The 19,314-nt window shown below is 44.8% G+C and overlaps 1 protein-coding gene across 5 annotated transcripts in view; it reads left to right on the top strand.

Moving 5' to 3' along the window:
* TSC22D2 (TSC22 domain family member 2) overlaps positions 1-19,314 on the top strand; it is an 86,700-nt gene that overhangs the window by 62,245 nt on the left and 5,141 nt on the right. Inside the window, exons 1-2 of one of the 5 annotated variants that reach the window (XM_050308711.1) lie at positions 33-2,303; positions 13,707-13,778. The exons of 2 other annotated variants lie outside the window; for them this stretch is intronic. In XM_050308711.1, coding sequence (XP_050164668.1) covers positions 334-2,303; positions 13,707-13,778 — 2,042 coding nt within the window. In that variant the 5' untranslated portion in view covers positions 33-333. Of the gene's footprint in view, positions 1-32; positions 2,304-13,706; positions 13,816-19,314 lie in introns of those variants that run through there. 2 more of the 5 variants (XM_050308713.1, XM_050308712.1) reach the window with 2 other exon arrangements.

Raw genomic sequence — 19,314 nt, 5'->3', positions numbered from 1 at the left:
GGTAGAGCGCGGAGTCAGCGGGAGGGGGGGGGGACGGGGCCGCCTGGGCCGCGCCCGACCGGCGCGGGGCCCCTGGCGCGGGGCGGGCCGCGGGCCCGCAGGAAGCCGCGGGGCGCTCGGAGCGGCGGCGAAGAGGAGGAGGAGGAGACCCGGCCGCGGGAAGAGGGCTGCGGACGGGGAGGAAGAGGAGGAGCCCCGCCGCCCCCCGCCCGCCGCAGGAAGCCGCCGGAGGATGTGCGGTAGTGCCGGGGGCCCGGCCCGCACGCCGTGACAGCCCGCCCGGCGCTGCGCTCGCTTCGCCGCGGCCGCCGAGCCCCTCCCCGCGGAGGAAACATGTCCAAGATGCCGGCCAAGAAGAAGAGCTGCTTCCAGATCACCAGCGTGACCACGGCGCAGGTGGCCAGCAGCATCACCGAGGACACCGAGAGCCTGGACGACCCGGACGAGTCCCGCACCGAGGACGTGTCCTCCGAAATCTTTGATGTTTCTCGAGCCACCGACTACGGCCCTGAGGACGTTTGTGAGCGGAGCTCCTCCGAAGAGACTCTCAACAACGTGGGCGAGGCCGAAACTCCGAGCAGCGTCTCTCCCAACCTCCTTTTGGACGGACAGCTGGCTGTGGCCCCTGCTGGGCTGGCTGCAGCCCCCAACGGGGGGGCTGTGCCCAAGAGCTCTGCTGTGCCCCTGCCAGCTGCTGCCTCTGGCGCTGCTCTGGGGGGAGGCAGCAGTGCTCAGGCTGTCCTTCCTTCCACAGGGCCCTCTGCGCCCACTGCCCCTGGCACCATGTCTCAGACGGCGGCCGCTGCGTGCAGCTCCCGCTTCAGGGTGATCAAGCTGGACCACGGTACTGGGGAGCCCTACAGGCGAGGCCGATGGACGTGTATGGAGTACTATGACCGGGACTCTGACGGTGGTGTTCTGGGCAGGACTGGAGATTGCATTAGGCACAGCAGCACCTTTGAGCAGGCTGCTCAAGACAGGGACAGTGGCCTCGGTGCCACAGGAGGTTCTGTTGTGGTCTCGGCTGTGCCAGCATCAGCCCATGGCCCCGATTCTATAGCAGACAGTTCCCTGGCTGCTATGTCACAGCTGCTCCAGACAGAGAAAATGAACCAGTCCTCTCTACAGCAACCTAGTTTTGTCATTGGGCAACAACAGCAGCCGCAACAACCCGTAGGTGGGGCCGTGCCTCAGAGTACTGCTCAGCCTGTGTTTTCTGGGGCTTCGGGAGTAAGTCAGCAAATGATGGTGCCACAGCAACCGCAGCCACAGGTAAATCCGCAGGGTGCACAGGCTGGACCCAACGGGAAAGGCATGGCACCTCCAAATGTGACAGTAGGGCAGCCGAGCGTTCCTGTGGCTCAGCAGCAGGTGCAGCAGGCAAGCATACCAGTGACTCAGCCTCAACAATTTGCTTATTCTCAGTCTCAGATTCCACCGGTGCACCTACTGCCGACGCAGCCTCCTGGGCAGGCCGAATACATGCAGCACATGACAATTATGCAGTCTCAAGGAGCCGTTCAGCAGGCTGCTACAGGTTCTGCTCCAAGTACTGTGGCCTCCAGCCTGCCTGTGGGGCAGGTGACGGGCCAAAACCCCTCATCTGTGGGAGCACCAGTGATGGGAGTGTCAGCACAGCCCGGTGAAGCAGTCGGACAGGGGTCGGGGTTGCTGCAGAGCGGCCAGGCACAGGCTACTCAACCTGCCATCCCGCAGCCAGGAGGTGTGCAGCCGGGCCTCGGACAACCAGGGGTTGTGCAACAGAAATCTGTGACTCAGCATCCAATGGGGGGAAGCAGTCAAGTGTCGGGAATGCTTGGTGCTCCCCATGCCGTGGTCCCTGGAGTTCAGAGCGTGCCTGCGGTCGTGCCCGGTACAAGTGTGCCTAATGTGTCCACCACTGCTTCTGTCACTATGCCAAACGTCCCTGTTACACTGGTGCAGTCCCAGCTGACGAACCACCCTTCTGCCAGCAGAAGCACCGGCGCGGTCCAGCCCCAGCAGGTCGGACACTCGATGATGCAAGGCACGCCCAGCACACCCGCCAGTCTGCCTCAGGCAAACCTCGGACAGTTTCAGACCCAGGCCCAGTCTTTAGTAGGCCAGATTGATGATACTAGAAGAAAATCAGAACCCCTACCTCAGCCACCTCTTTCTCTTATAGCTGAAAATAAACCTCTTGTGAAGCCTCCTATTCCAGACACTCTAGCAAATCCTCTTCAGTTACCTGCAAGTACTCCTATCAACAGTCTTGCTAGCTCTGTGTTTGGCATATCCATTCCTGTTGATGGTGATGAAGACAGGTATGCGTTATTTTATAATACCTTAAAAAATAACTGGGCTTTTAAGGGGGTAAAAAAAAAAAAACCTTTGAAGTTATTGGTAAATGCTTTATTCTGAAATTCATATTTTCAGAAAGTCACGCAGAAGTTTTAAGAGCACAAACCACAGCAAAGTATTTAGGCAAGTAGTGAATTGTAGTTATTCTTCTTAGGGTGTGAGTGCAATTACTTTTCTCACAAAATGGGGCAGAAAGTAGCCTGAAAGCTGCTTAATGCACAAATAATATGGACTGTTCAGAATCAAAGACTGAAAGCTGTCTTTCTGCAGCCCGTGACTTGAGATGTGAGGAGGGCTGTTCTCTCCCCTGAACGCATCATAAACCACTCCAATGACAGCTGGGTTAAAGTGGGTTTATCAACACAACTGTATTGCAGTGCTGTTAAATCTGTGTTGCTGTCTAAGGGCCATCAGGTGAGGCATCTTGGGAAGCTCGGGGCTTTTAACATACATTCTTGATTTTTATCCTGCTGTGGAGTTGGCTCTTTATAGTATCAGTAAGGAAAATACTTGCTCCTGGATATGGATTTGTGTAGAGATCCTTACACAGTGAAAGCTCTACAGAGAATGGTCCTTTGTATTGAGAAAACAGACCGCTTGGGCGAAGATGTGGACATGGGAAGAAGTACAACCTTACAGTGAGTTTTCTTTATTGGAAAGTAATTTGGAACTATGAGTTGTAACAGAGGTGTGTGGTGTGAGCAGACTCATCAGAAGGCTTGAGAGAGGGTTCCAGTGTGTGGCTGCTGTTCCCACAGATATGTCAGACTGCTCTGAAGGATCATAGCCAAAACTCCTTGATTGACTTCTTTGAGAGAAGACTTTGAGGGAAAGCAGTGTTTGAGCACTAAATGAATGTCATTAACATTTGTTGTTGGGATTGCTGCAGTTTGGAGGAAGGAAATACGTGTGGGTTATTTGTATTTTTAAAGATGGGAGTTAGGCCATTATGAGCAGGTCTTGTGGTGAATTTCCCTATAAGGCTTTCTTCATCTGGGGACAGCACCAGACTCTTCAGGTAACACAATCAGCGTTGCTCGGAAACGTTGTAGTAAAGCAGCTGTGTCTGTGAGGTTGGGGTGCAGAGGCTGAAGAGGGCACCTCAAAGTGAGTGCTCGGTGAGTTCAGGCTGCAGATTTAGTGCAGGCCTGTGCTCACTGGAGCTTTGGCTGCTGCTGTGTCTAATAGTAACTGGTGATGCCTTTCTGCAGGGAAAAGCCATGGTTTGGAGAGCTGTGCTTGTTCTGATTAAAGTGGTAAAGGACTGACAAGAAAAAGTGAAACAATTAAAATTTCCTCGCAGTTTGGCTACCTTAAGAGGATTGCTGACCCGGATGACAAACTGCCTTGTGCAAATAAGGCTAGATTTCAAGCTGGTGGGTTCTTTTCATAGCTCAGTGTTTTATCAGAAGATTATTTGTCTGGTGCTTAATCATTCTGTTGATTAGGGAGTCAGAAAGAAAGGAATGCATTTTGCGTTTGTTTTGCATAGCTTCTAGTACTTAATATAGATTGTAGTAACGAGCATGATTATCTGTGACAAGCGAATCACTTTTATGTAACGGTAAGGAAAAACTTGCCCTACTTACTCAAACTGGGGGCTGCTAACTTTGTATTGCACTCTAGTGAGGCAGTTCTTGGTGCTCTTACCCAGAACAGTGATTTTTAAAGCTGTTTTCCTAGTTTGGTCTTTGAATTCGCCAGCTTGCAGCAGTGCTTCACATGCTGTTCGTTTCTGAAGAGACTTTTTCAGGCACTTCACCATGAGAACTACGAGTAGGAAATGGAAATGGGCTCTGAAGGCAGCTTGCTCCTTTTGACAGGCTGTGGTGTTCAGCAGAGAAATGAGCTTGTGGTTATCAGAGGAGGAGCACACACGTCTCGTTTGTCACCTTCTGCTCTGGGTGATAAAACGGCGGCATGCTGGGTGCTCAGGAAGCCAGGAGCACACCTGTGCTGGGAGAGTATCTCCCAGCTGGGAATGGCTTTCTTCGGTAGTGATCCTGTAAGCTTTGAAAGCTCACCTTAAGTAGTCCCAGACCTCATACAACATCAGAGATCTATACGGAGCCAGTAGATCCAAATTTATTCTTTGCTCCCCTCAACCGGTAGCCTGACTTCTACTTGCTTCAGACAAAAAGGTGAGAATAAAAGCCTAGCAGCTTGTTAAGGCTGTTTTATCACTTGGTTTTTATATGCTTTACTCTGTGAGAAGGTTTTACTGTAAAAGTGTCTCCTGCTTGTCTGTTCACTTCTTGTTCCTGCTTTTTTCCTCTTTCTAGCTATTTAAGTTGCACCACTATATCCCATGGGCTTTGCCCAGCTACTTTATCTACTGTGGTCAGTGGTGAAATAGTTAATGAAGACCTTCATATATCATTAATAGGCTGGGGGTTGACACTGATAAAGCTAATAGGGTGCAAAGGGAGCTGATACATCATGAGTCATGGTTTGTGCCAGCAGGTCCAGGAAGTTAACGCTCGGCTTGGTTCGGAGAGGTCACTTGGTGGTCATGGCAGCTAGAAATCTGTGGAAAGCATTTTTCTCTTACTATTAATGTGCAGTGTCCCGAGGAAGGGGGCCCAGTGTGTAGGCAGGTATCTACATTTCTTCTGACACCTTCAATTATATTTAAATATTTGCATGTTCTTGAAGCTTGACAAACTTGTATAGATCATTCTCCTATAGTCATCTTCTAACACAGTGACTCATCAGGGAATAGTGTATAGCTCTCAATATCCTGAATTTATCTAGAAAGTCATTCGCTGTTCTGAATATGAAGAGGAACTGTTTTAAAGGTAACATAGTTACGATGGAAATTCTTTGAAAGCAGCATGTCAGGAATACACAGTAAGCATGAGACAGGGCTGATGTAAAAAGCTGGTCAATTCACATATTTCTGAAAAAGGTCTTTTGTATTATTCCTGTCTTAGGGTTTTCTGTCTTAAACTACACCTAGGGTAGTTAGGGGTGGAGGTGTAAGAGTACATAGCCAGATAGATAGATAGATTGAACTGTGTATTTATAGATGTTTCTTCCAAGCCATTGCCTGAAGACTTTTGAATTTCCTGTTCCCATAATCCAGTACACTTTGACAGCAGTCTAGATAAAACTGTGGTTTTTTGCATTGACCTGATGAATAATGAAGAATCAATTAATCAAGATATCTTACCTGGAAGGGAAGAGAGGGTAGGTAGGTGATCCAAAAGAATTTAAAAAAAAAAAAAAAAGAGAAAAAAGCCTTTGGCATGTCATACCTTCCTTGAAAAGCAAAGCTGGTTTTTCAGTTGATGTGTCCAAATTGCTAAGCTCTTAAAAAGAGAAATTTGTTGTGTGGAAGTTATGAAATATCTACAACATAACATAGTTTTCCTCTCTAAATGTGGATGCAAGTAGTATAAACTGCAGCACTATTCAAGGATGGGTGAAGTAGTACTCTTACTGAGGCAGATGTGGGTATTGCAGTCCACTTTGAACAGGAACCTGACAAATACTGAAAAAACACAAGTAGAACTGGATCTCAGAATTGCTCTGACTCTTCATTTGTTGGACTTGAGCAGCTGGACTAATTATTTTGGAGGGAGGGCAGTTAGATCACCTGAGAAGATTTTGGGATCAGTGTGTGTCAGGTTCTCTACTCACCTTTCTGCCCATGTATACACAGATTTGTAGCTGACTTAATAACTTTATTTTGGCTCTTGGGGGAAAAGAAATATGTTGCCTCTGTTAAAAGAATGTTACTGAAAAAGCTTGTTCAAACCTCCTACATGTTTGGCAGACTTTTGGGGCAAAATATTACTAGGACTGTTGGAAAAGGAGCAGAGCATAGATCATTTTCCAGAGATAACTGACTGGCTTGAGCTGTTCCGGCCGTATTCCAGGAACGCTAATGAATGGCTGCAATTGTGAACTGTCAGCTACAGCGGCTGAGTTGTTGAGAACCCGATTGTGCAGGGCTGTCTCCCACCTCAGCTAAATCACATATTCGCATGGAGCACTAACTGCTGGTAGAACTGCAGTCTTAAGACCTTCTTCGTCATATAAGGACAAAACCGGGCACAGGATCACTTAGGTATTGCCCTAGTGCGTATTTTATTGTGCTCCTCAAGGGAAAAAGTATTCTGCAAATACATACCAGTACATGATACTTGAATTGCATGGGTATTGAGTACTATCCCTTCCTTCACCTTGCTCATAAACCCCCTGGTAGGGGTTTGAGCTCTCCTCCTGGAGGCCTGTGTTTGCGAGTGTGTGTAGAAGCAGGTGGGAATGAACCTGGGACAGACATGCTCCACAGCCAGGAGTGCCCTTGGTTTGACAGACAGAGCTGCAGCTCAGTTTGAAAACCAGTTGAGCTGGGACTGCAGTTGATAGCAGCAAATGATGGTTAATGCAAACAAACTCCAGTTAGTTGTGTTCACTTCTTGCTGTACTTTCTATACCAAAAATTACCAAAGATAACTGCAGCCCCACACCAGTTTCTGGGTGATGGAAAGCCTCTCCTGCTGTGTAGTCAGTTTAGGAGTGGTGCAAGATATCTAAGCAAAGCTGCTGTTGCTCAACTGACAGTGCTGTTTCCCAGCTTAAACATTCAAATGCCTTTGTTAAAGCAGAGTCAGTACAATCTTAAAATTAATGAGACAAGTGTTTCAGATGAGAGAGTTACTGAAAGGAGGAAATGGGGACACTGTTCAGTTTTGTTTTAAAGATTGTAGTGGCCAGCCCTGACACAAGTGGTTCCCTGTACCTTGGACTCCCAGGTGTTCTGCTCAGCTGCTGGGGGTTAATTTTTTCCTGCTCCCCTATAGAAGAGTGCAAATGTTCCATAGCTGATTTCTGAATGTTGAATACACATTTGTTGTATGGCAGAAATAACAGCATATGTTTTATGGAAGCTATTTTAAACTTCTTCTTAGAAGTTGAATTCTCAAGTATTTGAGGACTCAACTGTTCTTGATCTCGTAAGGGCTGAAAGTTTTCTGAGGCTATGATTTTATGGAAAGTGCTGATAATCTTTTGTGACTTCAGGTGACACGTAGTAAAGGTGAGTTGTTCCCTGTTATTGTGCTGGATATTTGAGTTCTATCCTCTTGCATGTTGAGGCTATATATTAATTTTTCAATTTTAAAGCTGGTGATTAGCAGTTTCTGTTGCTCGAGAAAGATTGAGACCTTGTTTGTGCTTTGTGTGTCAGCAAAGACTCCATAAGAAACTTCTCTAAGACTCCTGCCAAAGTACAGCTTGTTTGCTTCTGGTCAATAAATCTAGATTGTCAGGCACAGGTATCTGCTTTTATTCCTATATTTGAAAAAGTGCAAAGATAGAAGTATTTATAGTAACTGCTAAAGCCACTGTCTTCTGAGAAGGTTCTCTAGACATAAGAGGTCACTTGAAATACAGTGTAAGGTTGTATCTTCATTCTTCTTGAAAAATCTTTCACCTTGAAATTTCACATTTCATAAATACAAATGTGTAGTGAATACCAGTAAGTCTTTGCCTTATGGGATAATCTATTTTTACTCAGGCAGGGCAGGTGAGTTACTTGGCCACATGAAGGACAGCTGGATGCTTGTCTAAATTTTTTTTGTCATGCAAAACACAATTATTCCAAGAGGTTTTCTTTGTATGTCTGTTCTCTTTTTGAAGCTAAGAGGGATGCATTTGTGTTGTAACAGTTTGCTTGAGTGTTTTTGTCAGTGCAGAGAGAAGGTGGAAGTACTAATTAGTGCCGTGCAGAGGTGTCAGCTGTCTGTCACACTGACAGCTGGCAGGTTTGCCTGGTACTCATTAAAGGTGACAAACTGGAGTTCGTAGGGCACAGCCCTGCAGGTGTGGCCTCAGCAGAGGGGAGGGACTCCCTCCCTCGAGGTGCCGGACTTTGCCTTGTGCAACCCAGGATACCGTTCAGCCCCTCTGCAGTGAGGGCAGAGTCCTGAGCCCTTCGTCTGGGAGGCGATGAGTGTGCGGTGTGTGTGAAGTTGCAGTGGAGAAGTGTAGGTTGGATGAGAAATGAAATACTGGTTTCAGTGAGGTTTCTGAAGCTTTTGTAGCCGTCTCAATCAAGTTTAATTTGTCTGATTTATTGGAAGATGTGATGGTCAAAAATGAGGGTTAAAAACCCCTGGTGGCTTCTCTGTTACTTCAGCTATTTCTGTAGGGGTGTAGATGAGAACTCCTGGGAGTGTCTCCTATGTAGAACACTTCAGTGGGTGCAAGGCCCATAAACACCTTAACCAATCCTACAAATGTCTTTTTAAAAAGACTATAAACCAAGCGTTGAGTGCTTGCTGACCGTGCAGGCTAGCCTGAAACTTGAGTGGTAAAGACCTTGTAAACTGTGTGGGAAGGCAGCCAGATTTATAATATACTCTGTAATAAACCATGCTATACATGACCTAGGGTCTGATGTCTTTTTTTTAAAGCCAAGTGTGTAATTTAAGATGTTTGCTCATAGATGCATTCTTGACTATTGTCACAGGAGTAGGACAGGTGGGATTTGTCTTAAGTCTGCTTGAATCTGTTTTATCCACTTATTTTTTCCCCCACAAATACTGAAATATTTTATTGTCAAAAAACAGGAACCACTTGTATTTATTGATAACCTAAAAGATGAAAGTGATTTACCTGCAACTTGGGGGAGTGAGGGGAATCTCATTTTGGGGCTATTTTATTTGGGGATGAATACTCAAGCCAGCTGTTCCACTATGCAGGGCCACATTCACCAGTAATTACAAGCAGCTTTTCCTTCATCACCAGGTTTGAGGAAATCTGGCTTTGTGGGCTGTGCAGGCAGCAGGAGCCTGATCCTCTACAATAACATGTTCATACACACGAATAAATGCCTTTTTCTTTACCAGCCAAGTTGTGTAAAAGTCAATACTTCTAAGAGTTTTCGCAGATTTTTTGGTCTATAATGCGATATTAGCAAATGTGGATCTTTTTAATTCAGAAATACTGAGTTTACTATTTTGCTCCCTCCCTTGACCCAGTGTATCAGGTTGTGCTGGGCAAGAGCACTGAGAACTTGCTCTCTCGAATGGCATCACTGTCAGGGGAGTAAGGTGGCACAGTGACAGTCACTGACGAATCACAGCAGATGCTGAAGGGCTCCATCCCATATGAGGTGAAGTTCAAAGTCTTTGTTGAGAACGTGGAAGTTATTGAAAATAAAGCCCTTTCTGTTTGCTGTTGGGTTTGGGGTTTTTGACTTGTCTTGATTTGTCCAAACATAGATAATATTGATGGGCCTTTCTGTGGCTTTTCTTGAAAACTGCTTAATAGAGGCAAAAATCTCTTACTGGGTCAGGCAAACACTTTCTGCATTGTCACTATCAACTTGTAATCTATAGATGTTGCTCTCTGAAAATGTGATCTGCTGTAGTTATTTGCCTTGAAGCCAAGCTGTGCCTCGTGTGAACTACTTTGTCCTGTATCCTCCCTCCAAGAACTGAAGGTTGACTTTACACAGTGCAAAGGCAAGTCACTTGCATGAGAAATTTTACACTTGTTATGTGTTTTGATTTGAGAATAGAAGCTCTCAGATTAGTCCTCACACAGTCTGTAAGATGATGTAATTAGAGTTCAGCCTCACTGACAGCCCTCACTGAGGGCTGTGCTTCATTAGCAGGAGTGTGTTAATCAGCACTCTGGAGCATGAGGGTGGCGAGTGCCTGGCTGGGACAGGAGTGCACTGAGTCTGGCTTTGGAAGGTGGGAAGACAGTGTGCAGAGGATGGAAGGGGTCATCAGTGAATCCTGAAAAACCTTAGAGCCGTTGTGATTACAGGATTGTCTGCAGCGTTCCTGAGGCTTGGGGACCAATCTCTGGGACCCAAGAGAACTGGACCCCAGAGTTTTGAGCTGCAGCTGTTGAAATCAGAAATATGAAGAGATTTAGAAGATAAGCACTTGTATTGTTGCTTCTGTGATTTGTGTCAAATAGTCATACTGGAATTCACTATTTAAACTCTTCAGCAAAGCTCCCTCAAAAATAGTGAATGATTATTACCTAACACAGGTAATAATGAAGAATTTTTTATTATTTTTATATTATTATTAAAAACAGATAATTACATAAATCAGGTTAATAGCAATCATAGGAGTTGAAAAATGTTACTGGTGTCATTTTTAAAGAGCCAAGCCCCCAGAACATGGGAAGGAGGATGCCAGGATTTCAACAGGCAAGTGATCAGTGAAATGCCTCTGCCAAACTTTGTACCCTGTGCATTTGAGACAGTGAGCTCCATTTCCTTCTCCTTAGAGACTTCTAGTCACTGCAGGAGATTGTTTGCTGAAATCCTCTTTTTGAGAGCAAGGTGAAGAAAGTATGGGCTGCTGCTGTTGATTTTTCCCAGTGAAGATCAGATCCACACAGTGTGCTTTCTCTGCACTCTTATGATATTTTAATTTTGTAGTAGCCTGTGAACTCCTTTAAAGTCCATTGTGGTGTTTGAGAGCTGCTGTCCCCAAAACTGCCATGCAGGCTGCTAATTGAGTCAGCCTTTCCTGCCACCTGTAGCTAGAATGTACCTAAAACTGAATGTTAAAGCTTTGAATTCTTGCTGTTTTTTCTGGGTATGTATTGCAAGTTTAACAGCTTTAAGGAACAATGTGAACAGAATATGCAATTAAACATATAACTTCAGATCTTGAGATGTTGTTTTCCTTAATTCCACATCGACTCCCCCACATTTAGTCCCTGTCAGTTTTCTCCTGCAAAGCTTTGTGCTCCAGTTACTGTTTTGTAGGTTGGGTCTTATGAAAGAAAGCTGATTCAAAGTTGCAGCTGCTTTAAATAGAAGGTGATAAAAATAAAGTAATTTAAAAGGAGAGGGATGGAGAAGGAATTCTGTTACTAGTGTAAACATCATCTCAAAATGCCATGAACTGTGCTGGGTGTTCCCTGATAAGCTGTGATCAAGTGATCGTCAAATCCCTCCTGTGGAAAGGGAGGTGGGTGCTCATCTCTGGATCAGCAGCAGAGGCATCCCTTTCCTGGCTGGCTCTTGGCTCCAGTGCCATTCTGCCAAGGACTGGGACTGAGCCTTGACCTCCTGCTGGCTGTGTGCAGGGAGGAGCCCTGGCCGATCTGCTCTTCTGCTCCAGGCTGTCCCTGCATTCAGTATGAACAGGACTTGCATGCTGTGGCCCAGCAGCAGCAGGCCAGATTATACTGCTCTTGGAAGCTGCTTCCTCAGTTGTTTCTGCAAACTGTCAAGTGTTTTTAGGCATTCTTTAGCCTTTTACTGTTTGTTGTGGTTAAAAGTAGATGCTTCAACAGTCTGAAACTCACTTGTATTACTTCAGACCTGCAAGTGAGGTATCATTTATGCTGTCTCTGTGGGTTTGCTTTTCCTGTTCAGGTACGCACACTCCCATTAATATATTGTTAAAATATAGCTGTGGAGTAAAAAAGGTTCTGTTAATTGTCTGAAGTGATGCAAAAGCAATTTCAATACCAGGGGATACAAATAAGAATCTAACAAGAAAAACTTTTCTATGTCTTCTCAGATGCTTGCTTAAGAATAGTACAAAAATCTAGAACATGAAGAATATGTGTACAAATAGACCATATGGAATACATACCATGTCGTTAGAAACCACTTTTTATACCTAACAATAGCAACAGGGCTTTATCTGCTGCAAGTAAATTTGTTTTGGAAGTTTATCTATTTACAGTCACTTTCTGAAAAGAGACTCTGGGTACTTCTGACAGACAGCTGCATTAGAAAGAAGAGCCTGGGCTTGATCCTTCCCTTCAGCAAAGGAATGCTCTTTTGATCTGCAGATGCCAGTTGCTTTCCCTGTGTTGTCCTTCTACTACACAGATACCTTTAGCTATTGTGTTGCTCTTCCTATACTTAGTTGTATTTAGTTGTCACTCAAGTGTGCAGTGCTTCTTAGGATAATGTGAGTAGTACCAGCATAAGAGCATGGTATTTATCAGCTTGGATCAAGCAACTTCTGTAACAAGTTTTTAAGCTAAATTGCAGGCTCACATGGATTTTTTTTTTTTTTTGAAGGTTACAGTGGTGAAGGTGGGAAAAGGAGTGACAGACACTTAAAACTCAGACACTTCCTGATCATTGTTATCCTTGCAAGGATTTTAGTGTACACCTGCTGTGGGAATTCGGTTACTTCTGATAGTGTTTTGTTATGGTGCTGCTTCTGTGATTTTTTTTTTTAATTTCTTCTGTTATTTTAACTATACAGTAATTGTACTTAAATTGAAATAATTAAGTAATTTGAAGATAGGTTTTAAGTATTCTTGCCATAAATTTAGGGAAGGTATGGGTACCTGTGCTTCTAATGTTGATATAAACTTCTGGTTTAAAAGCTGGCTCTGAAAGGAATTTGAGCTCATACTTGCTTTTCTGAAGATTTTTCAGCAATGCTGTTGCGTTCTTCTCTAGGGCTGACATAACTGTGCCCCCATGAGGATGAGCTGTTTGAGGAAAGGAGTTTCTAAGCTTGAGTACAATGCTCTGTTGCAGCCACTGGCAGCAGAATTCTAACTGTGCTTCGTGCAGTGTCTTGTTTACAAGTGTTCAGATGAGATTTTGGAGAACTGAGGTTTTCCAGTAACACTCTGGGTGTAGTTGCCATGTGTGGGGTGGACGTGGCTGAGCCTGGAGGGCCGGGCTGCCCCGGGGCCTTGGCCTTGGTGCCAGAGGTGGCTGTAGTGTCCGGTGCTCAGCAGGGTTGTGGAGCTGCGTGAGGGCTCTGTGTGAGTGCTTGGCCAAGGGCCTCCATCAACCCTTGCCCTGTTGTACCTCGGGAAGGGGAAATGGGAAATGGGAAGGTGACTGACAGCTGCATACAGAGTGAGTGATAGTTTATATTCCACTTTACATTTCTAACCACATCTGGTTGTTAGTTTTAACTTGATCTGTCATAGCTTGAATGTTGCATATTGAGCTCCCACTTCCAGGTCCCCTTACTGGACTCATCTGTTTTGAGTGTTAAGCTGGATAGAAACACTGAGTACTGTGTGCAGAGACAGTTTGGGACATACCAAAAATATGAAGGGTGTCTTTTGGATTTAGGTATATTTGGCATTAGGGTGGTGCACAGCTTATACCTATGCAGGATTAACAGCAGGACAGGAGACATTTCATTAATGGCCTTAGAGTCATCTTTGTACAGGAGAAGCTTGAAATAGCCTGAAAATCCATAGGGCTGGAGAATTACTATTTTGTTTTGGATCTGTGTGTCCTTAATGCAAACCCATAGAAACAGTAGGGCCTTTCAGACATTGGTTAAACCTAACAAGGTAATTCACTTTGCAATGCAGGTTGAGTTAGAAGACTTGGTATTTTTATTACGTACCGATTTTCAATATGTCTGTCTGATTCTTGGATCTCATAGGAATCCGTCAACTGCATTCTACCAAGCGTTCCATTTCAACAAGTTACACGAGTCAAAGGCCTCCTGGGATAGGTATGGATGCTTGAGTATGGAATGCATACGTGCTGAGGTATGCATGAACTGCTTCGCTCCATGCAAGTTCCTCGGCGTTTGTGTTTGCACAGAACTGCTGCTTGTGTTCAAAATTTCATATTGGGCGTCTGCAGCTTGAAGAGGTGAAAGCAGTCATGGGAGTGGAGTGTTTGTTCTGAAACACACAACTAAATAACTCTAAAATATGATATGACTTTTTTTCTTCCTCCTTCCATTATGCATGTATCATGCATGATGTGTAAGCTCAGAGTTTATTGCTAGTCAGCTCCTAGCTGACCTTCACCAAAATGTTCACAGCTTCCTTTTCCAAAAAAAAGGCAACTTTTTGGCATTCAGTCCTGTATCAGAAATCAAGTTGTGGTAATATTACATTTAAACACAGTTTTGTCAAAACGAAGATACTTCTATCTTAAAACCAGGAAAGGAAGCTCTCTGGCTTACTTTCATTTTGCTGAAGTAAAGCTGGATGGGGACACAGGTGAACTGTGACAAGGATGAAGTAAATCTCCAAAGTTAGCATTGAACTGATGGTGAGAAACTGCAGTGAAGTGCAACAGTCTTAGCTGGCATGGATGGGACTTGCAGAGGTGCATTACTAATTTGTCAGTAGCTGCAAACTGTTTCTTTCCTGCACTTTATTGATTTTGAAGGAGTTTTTCTGTCAGCATTAAGTTGAAGTCCTAGTGACTTCATGCACTGTGATGCTCTGGCTTGTCACAAACTTCTGCTTAACAAGCTGTGTAGAATGTAAATTTTGTTTGGCTCTTGAAGTATTGATAACCATTTTGTCACTGTACTGGCTGTATTTGACTTGAGAGGCTTCTCAACGTGCACAGCTTAACTGAATCCTTTAATAGTTTGCTTGGCAACAGTTTGTGTACTGCACAATGCTGAGGTTATAAGTGATGCTAATGTATCCTGCTCTTTTTAAAATTATTTTGTAGTGCTGGGGTGCTGGCATTAAGCTCAGTTTCAAAGCATGGCTTCCTTTTCCAGCAGAAACTTGGACAAACCTATGTTTTTGCTTTGAGCTCTGGATGATGCCACTTTCCTGTATTTATGGGGCAGAGTTGGTATTTAGGTTTCAAGGACTTTGTTATTTCACTGAAATAAACTTCAGGGCTTAGAATACACTTTTGGTTTGTAGACCAAAAGCTCACTTTGTGGCCTAGCTTTTAGCTGTTTCTCTATTTTCATATCTCAAAATAAGTCTTAAGATGAGGAAGCTGATTCAAAAAATCCTAAAATCAAATAATGAATAAGATTCAGGCTTCACAAATCTGAGGTTTATGTGTGGTGCCTAAAGCAAGTGCTGCAAGTGTGGGATATAGAAAAACATCAAATTCAGGTAGAAGAATGTAAATGGTTGCCTTTAAAATAGTCTTGCATCCTTGCTGGTGAACACTTTGTGGTAAAAATAAGTAGTTGTGAGAAGATATAGTCAAATTCATCAGGATTGATGCAAGTTTTAAACTTATAATCTGTTCAAATTCCAAAGTCTTTGACAGGGTTTAGCAGGTTTTGCATTTATACCCCAGTTAATGGATTTTAAGGTCATGTTAGGCAGCTTTGCTCTGCTGGATGACTGAAACTGAGAAGCTTTCAGCTATAAACTTTCAGTAAAAGCTCTTGGAGGGAGTGCTGAGGGCATCGATGAGCAGGGCAGGTGGGTGAGCTCAGCATGAGCTGATGGCCCCGGGCACAGGGGAGTCCGTGCTCGCTCTGGGAGCTGCGTAATGGTAACGTGGTTTGTTTGGGGCTTGCTTTTTGTGGTCTCTGGTTTGAGAAGGAAAAATCTCTGCTGTGAAAACAATAAGCTTGTGTGATTTCCTCATAATCCTTTTGTTTGCCCACCATAAGACGTGGGGGTTGACACACTGCACGCTGCAGAGCACCAGGACCGTGAGCCTGCTGGCGCTGGACTCTAATTACATTTTGCAGCTCCGTCAGAGGTAGTTTGAGAAACTCAGGGGCTTGAGTTAGGAGGCTTCGGTGTAAACAGAAAATCTTCCTGTGTAGTTCCAGTGGTTTTTTCCTAACAAATATGGATTATTCTCCTATGAGCAGCCATCTCTCGGGACCAGCTGAAGCCAGCAGAGCTACTACATGCTACTGCAATAGAGAGCAGGAGAGTGCTGAATTGCTCCAGTGAATAAAGGTGCATTTGTTTTTCACCAACTCACCGTGGCAGGAAGAGTGCTGGTGACACTCAAACCAGTGTTAGGGAGATACTGATTGTTACTGACACATGAGCAGGAATGTTTTCCTGCACAGTGCCCACATAGGTGTTGCTAAGGACTCAAGTCTCATGGGTTGGTCTTCTCAACTCGCGTGGTTTGGGAAGGGCAATAGTGGCTGCTTGACATCTTCATATGAATCTGGTGACTCTTCTGGGCCTGGATTGTCTTGGCACAGTAAAAGTGCCATAGCAGCTTCAGGTGGGTCTGCCTAAAGCACAGCCCTTATCGGTAAACTTGAATTTAAAGCAGTATGGTTTTGTTGCATTTATGTGTGAAACATTAAACCTTCGCAATATAAATTATCTCATAAAATGTATGTGGAAACTCCTGAGGTGGCCAGTTGACTGCCTTAGACTGTCACACGTTCTCACACGACTTTGACAAAGAAAAATAATGAAAATCTGCAATACTCACACAGATGCCCTTTCCAGGCTGGATGCGTGATTGCGTTGGGATGCTGGCATTGTAGAGTCCTTTAATGGGATGGAGGCTAATTAAACATACCTTAACTGTTTCAAGAACAGAAAAGATTTCTTTGGATGGACTGAGTAGCTCAATCAGTGGTAAAACATGAAGAGTGGCTGGTTCATTGGCTGCAGTAGCTCATGAATGAGTAAACAATGAGGGGAAAGAAAAAATGATTACTCAGCTTTTGAGTTTGTAGCTCACTTGCAAGCAAAAGGAATTGAAACTTTTTGAGGTACCTTGTCATTGCTTGCGGAAAGGTGTTTGATAATTTGATTGAAAGCAGTAACAGCAAAAGAGAAGAGCTGGGAGCAGTTCCTTGGCTTGAGGATGTCTGTCAGACATCCCCAAGGTGTGTAACACCTTTCCCACTGTAACTTAAACCAAAGCACATCTGGTGCTTTAGAGGAATTGTCTTACAGAGGCTGTTGGACAGAGCATCAGTGTCCCTCCGTGCTCTGCTCTGCAGGATCAGCTGGAAGATTTGATAGGTTTTATGTATCTAAAAAGCGAGAAAACTCCTGTATTCTGTGAGCCTTTTGAGGGGTGACTTAGTGCTAAGAAATTCCTTGGGACAGTAGTATGCAGATAATCATTAATACAGCTGAATACAGAGTAACGCTTTTGTTATTGACTGAAAAGCTTCAGAATTAGTTCACATCATTCAGTCTGCAGGATCTCAGTCTAATTTAAATGTGAAATGCTGCTACCTAGTCTAGTGCTTGACTGTGCTAAAGTAGGGCTGTGAGTAACTCTCCCTAACGCATTGAGCACTGGCATAAAATACACACATTACTGAGGTCTATGGAATCTCTAAAAATGAACCACTCTGCTTTTTTAAAGCTTACAGAATGAAATGAGCTGCAAATGCCTTGGAAGTTGGATCTTTAGTCTTTTTACCTAGACTTTGGAGTGAATTTTGAAGTTCAGAATGTGTCTCTTGGAAGGATGATAGTTGTATTTAAGATACTAATGGTGAAAACACCAAGTTGAGCACACAGTGCTGGATGCATGATTGAAATGGATCTTGGTGCCCATGAAGGTGAGGTGATACTGAAGGTTAAATTTTCCTTTGGCCATTAACAAGTTAACATTAAGACATTGACCTCTTTTGTATAAGAAGCAGAAAAGGCCTTGATGCTGTGCAGGTGCTGCTCGGCAATAACAAAAACACCTCTATATTATCAACAGTCTTTTCAGTGCCAGTCCAAAGCACAGCCACATACCACCTACTGGAGAAAATTAACCCAGCCCGAGCCAGCACATCATCTGCCCTTTACTGCATACCACTTATATCACACTCAGATCCAGCACTATCCAATACAGCCTCATTAACCACCACCACTCCTTCCCATCCTTTGATAAAATACACAGATGTCATTCCTGTAGTCTGTCGACCACCCGTGCAAAATATCCATCTGCAAATGTCTGTTGTGATCGTTTAGTCTGATTTTGGGCTCCATCTGTCACAGTGGTCACTCAGGACAGGAGAGGTGGTGTGGTGGGTCCTGCAGCCTTCTTTATCGTGATCTTCACCACAGGCTGCAGGGGAATCTCATGTTCTCCCCTGCCTCCATCATGGGATCCTTCCCATGGGCTGCAGCTGTTCCAATATGGGCCCCTTCTGCAGGGTCAGTCCTTCAGGAACTCCAGTGTGGGTTCTGTGGGGTTGCAGGTCCTACCAGCAAACCTGCTCCAGCCTGAGCTCCCTTCTCCAGGGGCTACAGGTCCTGTCAGGAGCCTGTTCCAGTGTGGACTTCCCATGAGGTCATGGCCTTCTTTGGCACCCACCTGCTCTGGCAGTGGGCTCCTCCACGGGTTGCAGGTGGTCTCTGCTCCTCTCCTCTGCACTCATCACAGGTCACAGTCTTTTCAGTTGCAGCTGCAGCCTGCCCAGCGTGGCAGTGCTGCCCTGGGCACCTGCCAGCACAGGCACGTGGCCGTGGCTGTTATCGAGCCTTCCCAGCGGCGCTGAGGTGATAAGAGCAGGGTGGCAGCAGCGAGAGCGAAAGGTGGCCACCAACGGGCAATGGCCTCTAACACAGGGCTGGAACAGCTGCCCCACGGCAGGAACCACCGTCCATTCAATCCAGCACATCCCAGGCAAATCTGTCCTTATCCTGAACCCTTCCAGCCCCACGCTTGGTGCCACAGAGGACTGCCGTGGTTTAACCCCAGTATCTGAGCCCCACAAAGCTGCTCACTCAACCTCCCCCCAGAACAGGAAAAGTGAGAGAACTCATGGATTGAGATAAAGACAATTTAATAGGTAAAGCAAAAACCACTAATATTTTTTTTAACCATCAAAATGAGAATTTCTCAGACTAAATAGGCTTTTGGCTTCCTGGTGTGTAATGTAGAAAATGTTGGGTTTACTGTCCATCTCTGGGAATGACAAACTGTCCTTGGGAGTCTTGGATGGTTTTGCTGACTGTAAATCTTGTCTTGTTCTTGGTGGGCTTCAGCATGAACTTGGTTTACCAATATAATGTCTTTTTGGGCAGAGCCTTCATTGACATGTCCTTAACTCAGAGGTCCAAGTCAAACTGAACTGTTCCCTGGAATTACAGTGTGTCTTGAGTTCCTGGTTGGCTGCAGAAGCTCAGTGTGGGGTGGGGGATTTGCAGTTACAAAAGAAATATCACAAGCCTAATGCAGTTCTTAATCTGTTCTGTGTTACTTAATGTAGATTTTTTTTTTTTCCAGCTCTGACAGTAATTGTCAGACTTCTGTAGCTCCTCGAGCAATCAGTAATCGGTCTCTTATTGTAACAACTAAATGGGGTCTTTCCACTTCTAACTCTAGGGTTT

Source organism: Myiozetetes cayanensis, unplaced genomic scaffold, assembly GCF_022539395.1.
Source record: "Myiozetetes cayanensis isolate MyiCay16 unplaced genomic scaffold, myiCay2020 scf13, whole genome shotgun sequence".
NCBI lineage: Eukaryota > Metazoa > Chordata > Aves > Passeriformes > Tyrannidae > Myiozetetes > Myiozetetes cayanensis.
Note: the sequence above shows the minus strand (reverse complement) of the source record. Positions and strands in the feature narration are given on the sequence as shown.